This window comes from Sinocyclocheilus rhinocerous, unplaced genomic scaffold, assembly GCF_001515625.1.
Source record: "Sinocyclocheilus rhinocerous isolate Xijiao unplaced genomic scaffold, SAMN03320098_v1.1 scaffold2974, whole genome shotgun sequence".
Lineage (NCBI taxonomy): Eukaryota > Metazoa > Chordata > Actinopteri > Cypriniformes > Cyprinidae > Sinocyclocheilus > Sinocyclocheilus rhinocerous.
Genome location: NW_015647039.1, coordinates 651,063 through 667,795, shown reverse-complemented (window position 1 = coordinate 667,795; position 16,733 = coordinate 651,063). Strand labels below are relative to the sequence as shown.

Here is a 16,733-nt window from a genome sequence, read left to right as displayed (position 1 = left end):
AAGCACTCTGCGCACTTTCTAAAATCCTGTATGGTAAGGGTTATGCGCTGTCAGCCTTGTTCCCTTTCTCTGAGTTGGCTTAGGCCCCGGTTCTCGCCTTGGGCTCCACTCAACTAATGTATCTCTGTTGATACATTTCTAAGTAGGGTGAGATCCCCTCACCTCAGAGGGTTGTCTTTGAGCCTGCATCTCCCGATTGAGTGTCTGAGGACTTCTGGGCATCTGTGAGCAGATGCTTCGGAATCTGTTCTGTGAGCGTGCCACAGTCACTTAGAGTCCCTAGGCTGGCTTAATAAAGCCTCGGTTACCCCTTAAGCAATGGTGTTTCTAAATCCATGCTATGGTAAGTGCACACGCTAAGCTCTGTGCACTTTCTAAAATCCACATTGTGGTAAGTGTGCACGCTAAGCATTCTGCATACTTTCTAAAATCCTGCATGGTAAGGGTTACGCGCTGTCAGCCTCGTTCCCTTTCTCTGAGTTGGCTTAGGCCCTGGTTCTGTCCTTGGGCTCCACTCAACTAACGTGTCTCTGTTGATACATTTCTGAGCAGGGTGTTGCTACCTAAGATCTTTTGAGTCAGTTCTTTGAACAGGTTTATTCAGAACTGGTGGTACCTTCAGCATGGTGGCGTGGGTATACCATTCCCCATAGCGACTTCTAGAGAACGCAGTTCGAATTTCCCTCGAAACGGAACGTCTCAGGTTACGTATGTAACCATGGTTCCCTGAGAAGGGAACAAGACACTGCGTCCTCTAGTTTCCTTGCCATGTTGCAGACGAAGAAGCAGATGACGTGTTATCCCGGTCCCCTTTTATACTATGATAGCGCAGGGTAATGATGTTGTAGCCTGTCGCCGGCCAATGTTATTGTCGTTTTTAGATGTATGCTTCAGACACCGGTCACGCTGAAGGCGTTCCCCATAGCGACCTCTAGAGGACGCAGTGTCTCGTTCCCTTCTCAGGGAACCATGGTTACATACGTAAGCTGAGACGTTTTTGTTGAGATGTATTGCTATCACTGATTTAAATGGTGATTCATTTTGGTTCTGACAGTACACTCATATTAAAATGTCAAGCACTTTAAAAGTACAGAGAAATTATACTTCAGTTAAAGTATGGGTGCTGCGTCAAAAATTTCAAAAGTATCTAGCCAAACACATACTTGAGTGAAAGTAAGAAAAGTTTCCACTTTTAATTGTATTTAGAAGTAAAACCTTTTATCTCAGCATTTGAAATTGGCTTATGAAAGACAGGAGACTTTGATGCAAACTGTGCAAAGCCATCCATTTAAGCATAAACTCATTGCTTTGAATCAAAAACTGCTCAGTACAAATGAAATTTCATGATGAAAAAAAAAAATTTTTTTTTTTTAAGTATTTAGTTTCATTAGCACCCAAGTTAAGTGATAAAATGTGATTTTTTTTTTTTTAATTTTGAACTTTCTTAATTTGTCTTCAAGGTATAAGCACAGGGATTGTCCGTATTGATTGTACTTGAAGTGTTTTAAAGACATTTTATAGTAAATGTAAATCTTCCAGGCTCTAGAGTACCTGTTTAAATTCATCATCCAGTCACGGATCCTCTACTCCCGGGCCACCTGTGGGATGGAGGAGGACCAATTTCGGGCCAGCATCCAGGAGCTTTTCCAATCCATTCGTTTCGTGCTCAGTCTGGACAGCCGCAGCTCTGAGACACTCATTTTTACCCAGGTCAGATATAAACTCAAGAACTGTCCACATTTCATGTTTATGAACATTTCCATTTGTAAGGAGATACTACCTAAAGAAACAATCTGATATATAAGAATAACTGTGTCAAAAATAAAAAGCATAAAATTACTAGGAGTGGGAAGTAATGGATGAATGGTTTGTTACTGCGCACTTTTATATTAATGCATTTATCAATTTAAACTTCACATTGGTTTAATTGAGGAACTAAGCGAAAATGACAAAAGATCAAGGTGGTCTAATGTGTTTGAAAATGAAAGGATCGAGTTGTAACGACTTGCTGATGTCCAAATCCACAGTTGTTGACCCAAGATCAAAGCTGTTTCCTTGAGGCCCAGGTTTGTTTAGTCTTCTATGAGATTGATGCATCTGTCTATCTCTGCCCTAAAGAAGTTGCACATCTAAGCTGTTTAGACAGCCCCATCTCAAGAAAAATCATGTGAAATAATTTCTTAGAGCGAGTTGCGATCAGACAAAACAAGGTTTTTCTGAAGGCAGCAGGAGTATGTTTAAGTAAAGATATCTGCTCGCTTCAGATTGTTTGCTCAGTGAAGTAGATGTGAAATGTTCTGTAGGTGTCAGATTTGAAGAACACAAGACAAGAGGATTTAGGATGAAAATCGACAGATACCAACAAAGAAAGCCACCAAAACAAGTTCTTGAGATACTGTAGTATCATTAGTCACTAGCTTTTTACATTGTCTGAAGATGGTGTGAATGGTAATTGTCCCTATGATGCTAGGATGCTGTGAGTGGTTTCTGAGGTGTTCTGTGTCAAACTAGCTCTCCTCTCCCCCAAGTTACTATGATGATCTGATAACTAGATATGTTTTACTTTTCACCAGTTTTTGTGTAAAGGGTTGGGGTTTGTAGAATGATGTATTTCGTTATAAGTCACTTTTGTTTAGTTATCAATAGTGTTTGTACAGGAAAATGTGACATTTCTTTCTCTATTCATGTTTATGTTTGATTATTTTCAAGGTACATCTTCATTAGGTTATGTTTGAACTCTTTCACAAAGCTTTTCTTACACATGGTTTCTTCTGTCACCACCATATTTTATCATTCATGCCTCCATCAAAGCATCATTAAATTCTGGATCCACCCGGAACCTAGGGGAAAAAATTTACTGTACTTTGATTAATCAACGTCTGAACACAGTACAGTCCATCCTGCCCACAATTCTTGCACAAATGGTTTAATGAAGATTTAGTCTTATTTGGATTTTGTTGACTTAATATTTTCCTGAATTGTCCCATATTGTACGTTTGTGGACTTTTCCCATCCCTGCCCTTTATCTTGACCCAATCCTGCCCAACCTCATTGTACCCCCTAGGGTACCCAGCCAACTACAGGACAAGCCACTACCAACCAGGGCAACTGCTTGCAGCCGTTGAGCTGTAATTCCCCACGGCCCTCTCAGCTGTCTGTAAGTAGATGCAGCTTGTTGAATTGCCCCACAGTAATAGAATGGAGATTCCCTCACAACCCAACCCAATGCCAAAGCCCAAAACATCTACCATCACATACAACCACTCAGTACCTTTCCAGAACACCAGACCCCAACATGAACCAACAACCCAAACAAACTGACCAACACCAACAAATGGTTCTCTATGCTTCCAGTGCATCTTCCACTGGATTCTTTGACGTGTTTCTTGGTTTTGATTGCTGTGTTTGACACCAAATCTTATCCTGCACAAAGTCAAATCCTTCCAAACGCCCACAATATTCACCTTTGATCTTCAGTGGCATTGAACCGGGGACCAGAGATCACCTTGCCTGCAGTGAATCGTATTATTGGGCTGATGAGCAAAGTGGGTATGGGAAGTCCTCAGAAGCAAGAGATGTAATGGACCTTTGAATTAAGGAATAGCCAAGGCCAAGGTTTTTGACTATGGCTGTGACCGAGAGGTCTCCAACCCTGCTCCCAGAGACACACTGTCCTGCAAAGATTAGTTCCAACCTACTCCAACCCACCTGCCTGTAATTGTCAAGTGACCCGAAGACCTTGCTTAGTTGGTTTAGGTTTGTTTGATTAGCGTTTGAGCTAAGCTCTGTTGCATAGTGGGTCTCCAGGAGGTGATCTCTCATTTGTTTGGCATCTTCTTAAAAATTTGAATTGACTGAATCTCTAATCTACCAAGTAACCATGAGGTGCTGACGAAGCCTCACTGTTACTTCGTCTCTTGCTGTGTGGGTGATGTCCATCCCATCTTTGGCCAACATATCTTGTTTAATCTGAAGGGGAACACAAACGATGACCAAATTGCAAAAGTTAACCTTTCTTTCTCTGGTCTCTTCCCATATTTTCAGGCTGCCCTACTCAACTCTTTCCCAGCGATTTTTGACGAGCTCCTCCAGATGTTCACAGTACAGGAAGTGGCAGAGTTTGTGAGAGGAACTCTGGGTAGCATGCCTAGTACGGTCCACATCGGTCAGTCCATGGATGTGGTTAAGCTGCAGTCCATTGCTCGGACAGTGGATAGCAGACTTTTCTCCTTCCCAGGTATTTCTTAAAGAATTGTTTCACTCTCTAATGTGTAAAATTGTACCTTTTAGAAGTACAACAGCTTGTCATTGGGGCAGTACTCTCAAAGGGACATCTTTGTGCCTTATTTACCCCTAGTAGTACCTTAAGGGTACATATTACTACTCTAAGGTACTAATATGCACCTTTTATAGTTAGATAAGGTACAAAGTTGTCCCTTTTATGGGTACTGCCACGGTGACAAGCTGTTGTACTTCTAAAAGGTATAATGTTTGCACATGTTTTATGAAAGTGTAAATGTCTGAAATCTTAATGAGGTGAATTGAGTTAATAACCTCTCTCTGACTGTTTTCACAGAATCAAGGAGAATTCTCCTTCCTGTTGTTCTCCATCACATTCATCTGCATCTGCGGCAACAGAAGGAGCTTCTGATCTGCTCGGGAATCCTGAGCAGCATTTTCTCCATTATTAAAAGCAGCTCACTGGTACACTTTTGTCAATGTGCATGTCATCAAAATTTTGAACATCCCACTTATGACTTTGGTTAAGGAGACAATGTTTCTCTTTTCCTGTCTGCAGGAGAGCTCTGTGCAGGAGGAGGTAGAGATGATGGTGGAGAGTTTGTTGGATGTGTTGTTACAGACGCTGTTGGCCATCATGAGTAAATCTCAGTCTCAGGAGGCGGTAAGAGGGCAGCGCTGTCCACAGTGCACGGCTGAGATCACTGTTAGTAACTAACAAATCTGATATTCTACTTCTTTCCTTCCCTCTATCCCTCTTCTCCTCCACCTGCTTGGCTGCATCCCTACTGAGATCTTTTCTTCATCTTCTGTTTCTTTCCCAGCATCTTTCTGGAACTCTTCTTTTTCTGACTACAGAGTACAACAGTCAGGTTCTGAAAGTAAAATCACATTAATTTTCTTCATAAAGAAATTCATATTTAATGATAACATTAAAATTGTCTAAATAGATCTGCCTCAAGCTCCAGCATTAATCATACCAAATTAACGTGTTAAACTGACAAAACGGGTGTATTTATATTTAGATATCTGACAATTACTGTAACTTAAATAGAAAAGTAATCACTGTTGCTTTCTCTCTCTCGCTCTCTATCTCGCTCTCTCGTTCATGTCTGTGTTTATTACGTCTCTCACACTCACTCACTCACTCACTGACTCGCACATAATACAGTATGTCTTCATGCGGGTGAATTTCACGAAAACTGCACACAAAATGCACATTTTAAGGACAAAAGAAAATGAAGCTTCTGTTTAGGACCATTACTTTCTTTGGCGTAATTTTCTTTACGCAAAATATAAATGCAAAATGTCTTAATTCTTTTCATTGTTGCATGAAATATGACCCTGATCTTTCCTGACAGGTTTCGTGAGACTCACCCATGCATGTTTGTCTTACGTCTCTTACATTTAGACTGTTGTAACACCTGCTCAGAAGGCTAAGATAAACAGTAAACTACTACAACACAAACATGCTCTGATCTGTATTCTGATGTATGGGTTTGCATCCTTTGATATACTTTTGCTTGCTTAATGTTTAATTTTTGATGTATTCATCATACATAGCTTATAAACTTAAACCCAGCAGAACTAATATCATGTCTCTGTGTATATGTAGTTAAAAGAAAGCATGGTCTAATCAGACGGGAGAATTCACTTAGAATAAACTGCACCCTTTGATAGCATTACAAATTTGCAAACATTGTCTGAGTTGTTTTAGCACCTGGGTCTTTAAAATGCAGAAAAAGTGCATGAATTAATCCTCCATGTGGATCCATGCCTAGTTAAAATCATTTGATCATTGTTTGATGAACTACTGCTGAAATATTTTTAATATTCTGTGGCTGATACTAATGTTAATTGTGTCAGGTAAAAAACAAAAGCATTGACATTTGTGAGTCTGTCACATTCTACAAAGAGCGTCATTTACATGGCATTTACGGGAATGGTTGCCCAAAGAAGAATGACAATGACCTAATATAAATACGCATATTGTGCCTGCTTTAATTGGATTGTGGGTGGTTGGTGAATCAGACATAGAGTTTTGTGCTGAAATACCACGCTCTAGTCTCACATTGCCAGACCTTTGACTAACAACATAAAGTCTAGTCCACATTGGAGTTTATACTGGCCAAGAACTGCCCACTTGGACCGACAAGTGAATTATATCAACTGATTAAAAAAGTTGTGTAAAACCAGCTAGTCAGATTAGAACTGGTGATTTCAGCCAGCCTTTTCATTTTTGTGCGTAATATGCATCAGAAATTTAGTGAACAGACTGTAGGCGGTCTGTGGCATGCTGTCTGAGGCTGAGACTAAGTGCCACAACTGTTTAGTGAATTCATCCCACAGTGTCTTCACGTCTCGCCTTCATTCTGCTTCCCCGCTCCCTTTGGATGCATTTGATTGGCTGTTTGATTGCCAAATGAACAGATTGATTGGCTCACAAGGACTTGCCCACTTTCTGATTGTCAGGGGGAGTATGTGTCCTGCTTGTTGTCCCTCCTGCGTCAGATGTCGGACATTCATTTTCAACACCTACTGGACAACTTCCAAAGCAAAGAGGAGCTGAAGGTGAACCGTCTCATAAATTTCAGAAATCAAGCATCTAAATCATTTATATTATTGCTTGAAGGTGAAGTTTTTAAATGTTAAATGTGAAAATGCTTTCTTCTAACCCAGCTTATACAATCCTATCTCTTGCAGGAGTTCTTGCTGAAGATTTTCTGTGTATTCAGAAACCTGATGAAGCTCAGTATATTCCCACGTGACTGGAACGTCATGCGACTGCTGACCAGCAAGTGAGAATCAATCAATTTTTTCCCTTTTCTACCTCATTCCTGTTTCCTTCCTTATTGATTTTAATTTTTTTGGCTCAAAACATATTGTTTTGGTTTGAATAAACATTTTTGAATAACATATATGGTATAATACAATGTATTTCTCTGGAATTATCATATTTTTAGTACTTGTAAAGTTACTTGACAATGACAGTAAAGTCACTTTCAATATGAATGTCATTGCATTAGATATTATTTTTACAGAGCATAAGTGCACTTTTCAAGCAAAAATATACACTACTTGTCAAAAGTTTGTGGTCAAAAAGACTTTATTATTTTTAAAGAAAGTAATACTTTTCTCCAGCATGGATGCATGAAATGTGATCGTTCATCAAAAAATCCTGAAAAAAAAAAAAAAGATCATCACATATTTATACTGTACACTATACTCTATGTTTTTCTAATTATACCTTTTCTTTCTTGCAGTATCATTGTGAGCACAACTCAGTATCTGTCGCCTGCTCTTCATAAAAGCTTTACAGATGCTGACTTTGATTTTAAGGTGTGTGATTGTGATGAACCACAGACTCCCTGGCACTGAAACACACATTAAACATAAACATAATTTCCAAACCCACACACGTCCCATTTTCTGAATATCACATTCCACATGTACACAAACGTGCTTCATGTGGGACTTCCTGGTGTCCTGCTGTTGGACACTCTTGGCTCTCTCTAATCCACTCTAATGAAGCTCTCCTCCCTGATCAAGACAGATGGTACCACTAACCTGCGAGACTGGCTCTGAAAAGTTCAAATCTACTGAATTATTAATGAAGGTTATCTTTGAGAGAAAAACATGGCCCTGTCTACCAGTGTGGGTTTTCACTGGATATCCCCTAAAAAAAAAAAAAAAAAGAGTAGACCATTGTGGAGCAACTTTAATCCGGAATCCAATCTGAACTGGTTAGGATGGTTAATAGACACTGGTAGATCGCTTTGGCCAGTGAAGCCATGTAAAACTTATTTAGCATATCGTAACTAATATCAATTGACATCCTTAAGATATGGTCACATTACTGAAATTTTGGTTAAATTTCACCGGCAAAAGAAGGTCCATTGTCTATAGTCAATAGTGTAGATGTATGAAGCACAGCTCACACAGAAGTCAATTTGAAACAACCAGATTTCTGTTAGTCAGCGTAGCAATGTCACATGACCAACTGAACCCTTTGCGAAATCTGCATTGAGAAATCTTTCGCAGAGGTCCCTTTTCTGTGGATTCCTATTGAAATTACAGGATTTCGTCAACAAAAATGTTCAGAGAAAATAGTAAAGAATAGTTTCATGTGCAAAATAATTGGTGGGTGTGGCTTCCTTTCTGGAAGAGGGGACTAGGACACGCCCACCCAAGAATCAATAGGTGTGTTCAAGCCAAAGTAGAGCATCTTAAATCCGGAATCCAATCTGAACTGGTTAAGGTACTTAATCATCACAGGTAGATTAGTTTGACTAGTGAAGCCATGCTAAAACTGAAATCAGCATGTCATAACAGCATGAATATTGAAATATCAATTGACACCCTTAAGGTGTGGTCAATTTCACGGGCATACTGGATTTCGTCTACAAAAATGTGCAGAGCAACGGTAAATGTGACTTTACCATTAGTGTTCAAACAATAGTTCAGAATAGTTTGATATGGAAAATATATATTTAATATATAATATATATCTTCCTTTCTGGAAGAGGAGGGGCTTGAACTCTTGAAGACACGCCCACCAAATAATCAATCAGTTGTGTATATCCAAGGGAATGCTATTGGCTACATGAATTATATTAATTCTCCTTCAAAACGTTGTCAAGATCTCTATTAAAGAAATGTGGCAGCACATAGAGTCTCGCAGTAGCATCACTAAACGTTTGTGTTGCTTTTTCCGTCAGGTGTGGAATTCCTACTTCAGTCTGGCAGTGTTGTTTATCAACCAGCCCAGTCTACAGCTGGAGACTCTGACACCAGCCAAGCGGAAGAAGGTCTTTGACAAGTAAGACTTGATCCTGCTCATTCACACACTGTATTGTCTAAAGACGTTACGAAGAAATCAACCTGTCATTGTTTCTAAATGCATGCAGATTGTAATATTTTTCCTCCACAGGCTTTCCATTCCTTTTGTTACTTACCAAAGGACAAAAGTCCAAATTACTTTCACAAATGTCATGTCACAAATGCTGTCAGCAGAGCTTAAGTTGTATTTAACCCAGATACTCTTTAAATATGAAACAAATAATAATTTGAGTATTGTAGCGTGGGCTAATCCATGTTAAATCCATCTGGAGTACATGCAACATCTCTTTGTATTCCTTCTTTACTGGCTAGCTACATCTCATGATTAATAGATATCTGTTCCTTCAGTTATTGGTCAAATACTCAAATACAAAAAAGCCTTAGATGCAGAAATGTGCGCAAGACTTCTGCACGGCATGCAAGATTGATGATCACCCTGTGAGTTTGTCGAGAGGGTCGATTCATCTCTCTGCTTCTCCTTTTACGTCTGTGATCTTCAGCCCAGCGTGTGGCTCTTCTGTTCTTCTGAGTCTAGTGTGCTTAATAAATGCTGTTTGTTTGTCGACTTAGATTCCTGCATGGGTTAAGATGAGTTTTTAATGTGTTTTTCTTGTCTTTGCAGGTATGGTGATATGAGGGTCATGATGGCTTATGAGCTGTTTAGCATGTGGCAGAATTTGGGTGAGCGTTTTGATTCTCTCTCTGTCTTCCGACTCTGTTTCATTATTTTTTCCTGCATTTCTCTGCACACGCACAGAAACACAAACACAAACATCCACTTCCTCTAGAAAAGCAGTACGGACCTCTAGAGCTAGAGGAAGGTACTGCACTGCAGAAATTCCCCCAAAACTACTTCAGTCTGTGTGCAGTGAATTTATTTAATACACGAGTTTCACAATTTGAGTTGAATTACTGAAATAAATGAACTTTTCCACGACATTCTCATTTATTGAGATGCACCTGTATATGGTGTTGCTGCAAGTTTGGGCATTTTTATGTCACAGGGTTTTTCATTATTAATATTATTAAAAATGTAAAGCTCACTCACTTTGTTACATAAACCCAGACATTCAGGCTTTAACAATAAAGAGCCACCATTTAAAAAAATAATGAATAATTACGATTTGCTTGGTTTGGCTGCAGGTGAGAATAAGATCCACTTCATACCAGGAATGATTGGCCCATTTTTGGGTGTGACGCTTGTACCACAAAATGAAGTCCGAAACATAATGATCCCCATCTTCCACGATATGATGGACTGGGAACAGAGAAAGAACGGCAACTTCAAACAGGTCCATTATACCTGCTTCTGCTTTTCTGTCTTTTCTTGGCTATTTTTTCTGTTTCTCTTAACCTGAGTTATGTTCCAGGGAAACAAAATAATATGATTATGATTTATTTTCACTCTAAATGTAACCATAAATGATAAATGGTAAATAATAGTAAATGGCAAATAATAATGGAAAAAATGGATAATAATAATAATAATAATAATAATGAAAAAATAATAATGAAAAAAAAAAATGAATGAAAAAATGAATTAAGAAATAATTATTGTATATTCAGGCTATTCTTGAGAAATAATGTCATTTTGAAGAAAAAAATTAATATAAATAAATTAATATAATAAAATATGTAATATGTTATTATTATTACATTCAATAATAACAACAATAAAACCAATAAAATATTTTGTTATTATATGATATTATTATTATCTTTTTTTTATCACAAAAAAAAGTAACATTTATGTAATAAAACACTGTTACAAAGTTAATTTTTTTAAATGTATTTATTTATGTAATAAAACATTGTTTAAAAGTAATTTTGATGGGGTTTTTTATCAGCATCCATTCTTGGCAATTTGGGTGGCACCGAATGACAAAAACAATTTAATTTCTGAAAACATAAATAATATCAATAAAGAAATATTTCTTAGAATTATTATCTGTTTCATTATAAGCACATAATTCAGTTCATGTTTACGGTGCAGGTCGAGGCAGAACTGATAGACAAACTGGACAGTCTGGTGTCTGAAGGCAAAGGAGACGAGAATTACAGAGAACTCTTCAGTTTGCTGTAAGTGCGCGCACACACACACACACACACACACACACACACTCCCTCTACCTTCTCCACTGACACACACAGCTACACATCCAGCTGTTTAAGTACTCTTGTTATAACCTGAGTGTCTCTGATTTGCCTTGTGCTGCGGGATTATTAGAACTCAACTGTTTGGGCCGTACCCCAGGTAAGAGGAAACTAACCCTGTTCAACCTATCAGATGCCACTAAAACGGATCTTCCATTACAAGCCCCTGTTTTACCTTCAGCCCATGAAGTGCCCTTAAATAATTCTATATATGTGTGTGTTGTTTATGTCTAGTCTGCTGGAGAAGATCGAGCAGGAGACCTGGAGGGAGACTGGTGTCTCTTTCGTCACATCTGTCACACGCCTCATGGAGAGACTGCTGGACTACAGGTAAAACTCTCATTCTAGTGTCTACGGATAATTAATATTATCCGTAGTTAAATAAATAACAGCTTTTAATTAGCTGTTATTTACATATTTTCGCTTTTCATTTTAATTATAGTTTTTTGTCATTTTATGTTCTGTTTTGTTTTTTGTTTATTTTGTGGCTGCTGACTTAAACAGGAAGTGGCCATTTGGCTTTTGAAATGTAAAATGTTCAGCCAAAACTCGTTATTGTTGCGCAGCATTTAGCAATCAATAAATTGTATGTAAAACTCTTCGTAAACTGGGTAGAAACCAGACAGATTCAAATCGAAGTTCTTCTCATTTTTGTGTGCAAACGCATCATATGGCCCATATATGGTCAGTGGGCGTGGCATCGGAGGGCGTATCTAATGAGACTTCCTGTTTCTTGTATCGGCAGAGATTGCATGAAAGGTGATGAGACAGAAAACAAGAAGATCGGTTGCACTGTTAACCTGCTGGTGAGTCTTACCCTTTATTCAATCCACTGTCAGCCTAATATACTGTATGCAATGTGGCATTTTTGCAATTAGACAAAGTAACCTGATGATCATATGATCTCATTTTGTAGAATTTCTACAAGTCGGAGATTAATAAGGAGGAGATGTACATCAGATACATTCACAAGCTGTGCGACATGCACCTGCAGGCCGAAAACTACACAGGTGAGGCATTATTCACAGAATGTGTTTTTGCATTTAAAAAGCACAAGACGCAGGGCATTGTAATGAAAAAAAAATTAAAAAAAAAATAAAAAAATGTTAGGTCGAGAGATGCGTTTTTTTTTTTAAGTTAAAGTGTATGCAATGTGGCATTTTTGCAATTAGACAAAGTAACCTGATGATCATATGATCTCATTTTGTAGAATTTCTACAAGTCGGAGATTAATAAGGAGGAGATGTACATCAGATACATTCACAAGCTGTGCGACATGCACCTGCAGGCCGAAAACTACACAGGTGAGGCATTATTCACAGAATGTGTTTTTGCATTTAAAAAGCACAAGACGCAGGGCATTGTAATGAAAAAAAAAAAAATAAATAAATAAAAAAATGTTAGGTCGAGAGATGCGTTTTTTTTTTTAAGTTAAAGGGGATAGTTCACTCCCAAAAATGAAAATTACCCCCTGATTTACTCACCCTCAAGCCATCCTAGGGGTATATGACTTTCTTCTTGCAGACGAATACAATCAGAGTTATATTAAAAAATGTCCTGGTTCTTCCAAGCTTTATAATGGCAGTGAATGGCTGTTGAGATTTTGAAGTCCTATAAAGTGCATCAATCCATCATAAAAAATTACTCCACACGGCTCCAGGGGTTAATAAAGGCCTTCTGAAGGGAAGCGATGCATTTGTGTAAGAAAAATATCCATATTTAAAACTTCATAAACCTTAATCTCTAGCTTTCGCTAACTGTCGTACTCGCAAGAACCAAATTTTGTTTACAGAAAAGGAAAGCCAGTCTCTTCTTGGCTTATATTGAAATCCTCTGACATTTTTCTTTACAAATCCGTATTTTGTACTTCTAAGACATGACCAGTGTTTTGTTTTGCTCACTCTTCTGCGCTTCCGCGTTCGTCACCTCTTACCGGAGCTTACGCTATGCATTCGTCCTACGTCATCTGCTGGAACGCCACTCTTGTGAACGCACGTATGACAGTTAGCGGAAGCTAGATATTACAGTTTATAAAGTTTAAAATAAGATTTTTTATTTTTTTTTACACAAACGCATCGATTCGCTTCAGAAGGCGTTTATTAACCCCCCGGAGCCGTGTGTGTGATGGAGGCGACGAGACGAGAGGCATGCGGATCCATATGCAAGGCTTTATTAAGAGACGTGGTCATAACAGGCATGGGTCAGACAATGACAAACAGGTATATTGAGGGCAAAACAGGAGAGTAATCCAAAACGGGCGTGGTCGATCAGTGGCTAACAATATCCAGAGGGCTTGACAAGAGGGGTAATCCGACAACATGAGCAATAGTCCAGGCAAGGTGCAAACATAGTCCGAATGGCAAGACGAAAGGATAATACAAAATACACAGGCAAGAATCTGAACACGGGAAAGCAGGCAGGGCAAGACTATGACTTGGAACTAAGAACTAGAAATGGCTCTGTAGAGTGATAAACGCTATACAATACTCTGCGTTGAATGGTGGTGTGAGACTGATTTTTATAGTGTGTGTTATTGGTAGCGTCTGTGTGTGTTTGGTTTCAGGTGAGCTTGTGATTAGTGCAATGGAGCATGGGAAATGTAGTCCAGGGTGATGTGTAACAGTCTGTGTGGTGTGAGAGTCCATATAATGGGAGGGCGAACTCTGGTGGCTAGCAGACGGAAGTTCATGGACAGGATTCGTGACAGTGTGGAGCACTTTTTATGATAGATGGATGCACTTTATTGGACTTCAAAATCTCAACAGCCATTCACTGTCATTGTAAATCTTGGAAGAGCCAGCACATTTTTTAATATATCGCCGATTGTATTCGTCTGGAAGACGAAAGTCATTTACACCTAGGATGGCTTGAGGGTGAATAAATCAGGGGGTAATTTTCATTTTGGGTGAACTATCCCTTTAAAATTCTTGTAACTTGAGTGTCACATTTTTAAAGCGCCAATTCATAAGTGAGATGCTGCAAAAGACAAAAACGCAACACTCAAAGATCCTTATAGCACATATTTACATAGAAAACCAATGGAAAAGCACTGCAATGGAATATAAACAAATTTTGTGTGAACAGCCCCTTATAGTGCATATAGACCTTATGCGTCAAAGAAACAAGTGTGCAGTCGTTTTTAGAATTTTGTCTTTGAACTTCCTTTTTCGCAGTAGCTCTGCATATTTCTATGGCACTGCTGTCAAAAGTAATTCGCTTGTGAAATGGATTGACTTATTGTAGAGAAAGTTGCCATGTGCATATTCGAAGCGGATGTCATAAGAAATGTCAGTAGACTGGGAAGACTTTAAAACGAGCAGTTCATTCATTAATTCGTACAACTTTACCTTCACACTGCGGAAATACAAATTGGAAGACAGAAGAAAAAGCGCAGTGCTGAAAAGGGGCGGAGCTACATAAGGCCTATAAAGTACACATTTTATCACTACATACTGTATGTTTCCTGGCATTCGAACCCATGACCTTTGTGTTGCTAGCACTATGCTCTACCAGCTCTAAAAGGAAGTACCTTACTCAAAGAGTATTTCAACTTTATCAACCGTTGTGTCTCACAGAGGCGGCGTTTACCCTCCTGCTGTACTGGGAGCTGCTCCACTGGGAGGAAAGGCCCCTCCGGGAGTTCCTGCACTATCCTGCGCAGAGCGAATGGCATCGCAAAGAGGGTCTCTGTCGTAAGGTCATCCACTACTTCAACAAGGGAAAGGTATTTACAGATACTGAAAACACTGTTATCATGAGTAGCTCACGTGAAAAGCTCACAGCGCTTCACTCTGAAACACAAAGCTCATCAGATTACATACAGTATTTATAATTGCAAAGCAGTCTTGGATTTGGTAATTGCGCTAACACATATCACATTCTCAGGCATTATTACACTTAATAAACGTAAAAGTTACTGGCCAACATGTGAGGAACCTTTTCATATGCTTGCCAACTCCAGTTTTACTTAGTGAGTGTTAATTTTAGACCCTGACTCTGCACATTTGTGCGACTTCCGACAACAGGACAAATGGATTAGGAATTTCACTTGCCCATGTTGAGTGCAAACAGATTTACAGTTTCTTCTATTTCATTGAAACTTTAACAAGTCAATGGAGTTTTTTATTTTTATTTTTATTTTTTTACTTTTAATCCTTATAAAGAAAGTCAGTGGGGTCCAAAAGCAACAATGGATCCCATTGACTTTCATTATAATATTTAAAAGTAAAAAAAAACCCTATTGACTTGTTAACTCTTTCCCCGCCAGCATTTTTTTTAAAAGTTGCCAGCCACCGCCAGCGATTTTGATGATTTTCACTCAAATTTGATGGCCTCCAGTATATTTTGCTTTATGAATATTTGAATATGCAATACACCATAATAAAGATCAAAGCCTCTACTTTTAAACAAAAAAAATCAGTTTTATTCTAGCTTAAAGCATTCTTTTTTTATCAACACTTGAATATAGGTAGGTCTCATAATGCATAATTTTGAGCAAAAGTAAGAAGAAAATCACATTTTTATCAAAAACTACATCTGGATCATATTCAGTACGATTATCAAAGCATAAATCCAGTAAATCGCTTCCATCAATACCTCCAAAGCTTGCACAGACATGTGAGTGAGTCTATAATTGCAGGTACATTTGGTGTCCAAAGTCATTTTTTTTTTTCTGCTTTTTTCAAATGGTTATATTTTTTATTATTTTTAATACTGTGTTACTCATTGTTATGAATTACAAGATGTTACAGTCCATAAAAATATAATATTTTTTGCAAAAAGTGTCTTAAATAGCTGACAATGATTTCTTGTTGTCCGAATTAGTCAGTGCATTTTTTTCCATCATGTACCATTGTGTAATCAAAATATTTTATTGTACTTTTCTTTTGGTAATATTTCATTCATTTTATTTATAAAAGCCCTAACGAGTCATTTACCTAATTCTGCAACATTATTTAAAAAAAATAACTTTTTTCTCATAAAAAAGTGTGTCCGTAAATCTTGCGTCAACTCTGTTACCGTACCATACTTTGCCTTTAAATGAGTGGAATTATCTCCCACAACTGTAAGATGCAGGAAATTATGTCACTTTCCCTCACTGTTAAGATCTGAAGCACTGAAAAGTCAATGTACTCTCTCTAAGAAAATATTTTAATCTAAAAAGTTCTTACACCAAGAGTTATTTTATAAAGTGTCAAATCTGTTACCACAATATCAAAAGGAAAACAGATTTTTTCATTGATCACACTTTGTGTTATTTAAAAGTCTTTTAATCATGATTTCATTAGTGCCATGTGCTCTTAGCATTTATGCTAGCAAGTGGAGTTTTTGGCAAAAAAATAAACATTGTCAATTCTGTTACTGTCAAACTCTGTTACCAAGGTAGAGTAACAATGCGGTAACAGAATTGACAGTCCAATGGACAATTCTGTCAATTCTGTTACTTTACAATTCTGTTACTTAAAGGGTCAACTCTGTTTATGAACTATTTTCACAAAAAA

At 38.1% G+C, this 16,733-nt stretch overlaps 1 protein-coding gene across 1 annotated transcript in view; it reads left to right on the top strand.

Moving 5' to 3' along the window:
* The window catches only part of LOC107708484 (dedicator of cytokinesis protein 3-like), a 225,268-nt gene that overhangs the window by 193,325 nt on the left and 15,210 nt on the right, over positions 1 to 16,733 (top strand). Inside the window, exons 23-38 of the mRNA XM_016512739.1 lie at positions 1,540 to 1,710; positions 4,045 to 4,237; positions 4,577 to 4,704; positions 4,799 to 4,945; positions 6,712 to 6,810; positions 6,943 to 7,037; positions 7,503 to 7,578; positions 8,958 to 9,058; positions 9,701 to 9,759; positions 10,222 to 10,370; positions 11,072 to 11,157; positions 11,306 to 11,332; positions 11,467 to 11,562; positions 11,978 to 12,038; positions 12,149 to 12,242; positions 14,808 to 14,956. Of these exons, the coding sequence (XP_016368225.1) occupies positions 1,540 to 1,710; positions 4,045 to 4,237; positions 4,577 to 4,704; positions 4,799 to 4,945; positions 6,712 to 6,810; positions 6,943 to 7,037; positions 7,503 to 7,578; positions 8,958 to 9,058; positions 9,701 to 9,759; positions 10,222 to 10,370; positions 11,072 to 11,157; positions 11,306 to 11,332; positions 11,467 to 11,562; positions 11,978 to 12,038; positions 12,149 to 12,242; positions 14,808 to 14,956 (1,731 nt within the window). The remainder of the gene's footprint in view (positions 1 to 1,539; positions 1,711 to 4,044; positions 4,238 to 4,576; positions 4,705 to 4,798; positions 4,946 to 6,711; positions 6,811 to 6,942; positions 7,038 to 7,502; positions 7,579 to 8,957; positions 9,059 to 9,700; positions 9,760 to 10,221; positions 10,371 to 11,071; positions 11,158 to 11,305; positions 11,333 to 11,466; positions 11,563 to 11,977; positions 12,039 to 12,148; positions 12,243 to 14,807; positions 14,957 to 16,733) is intronic.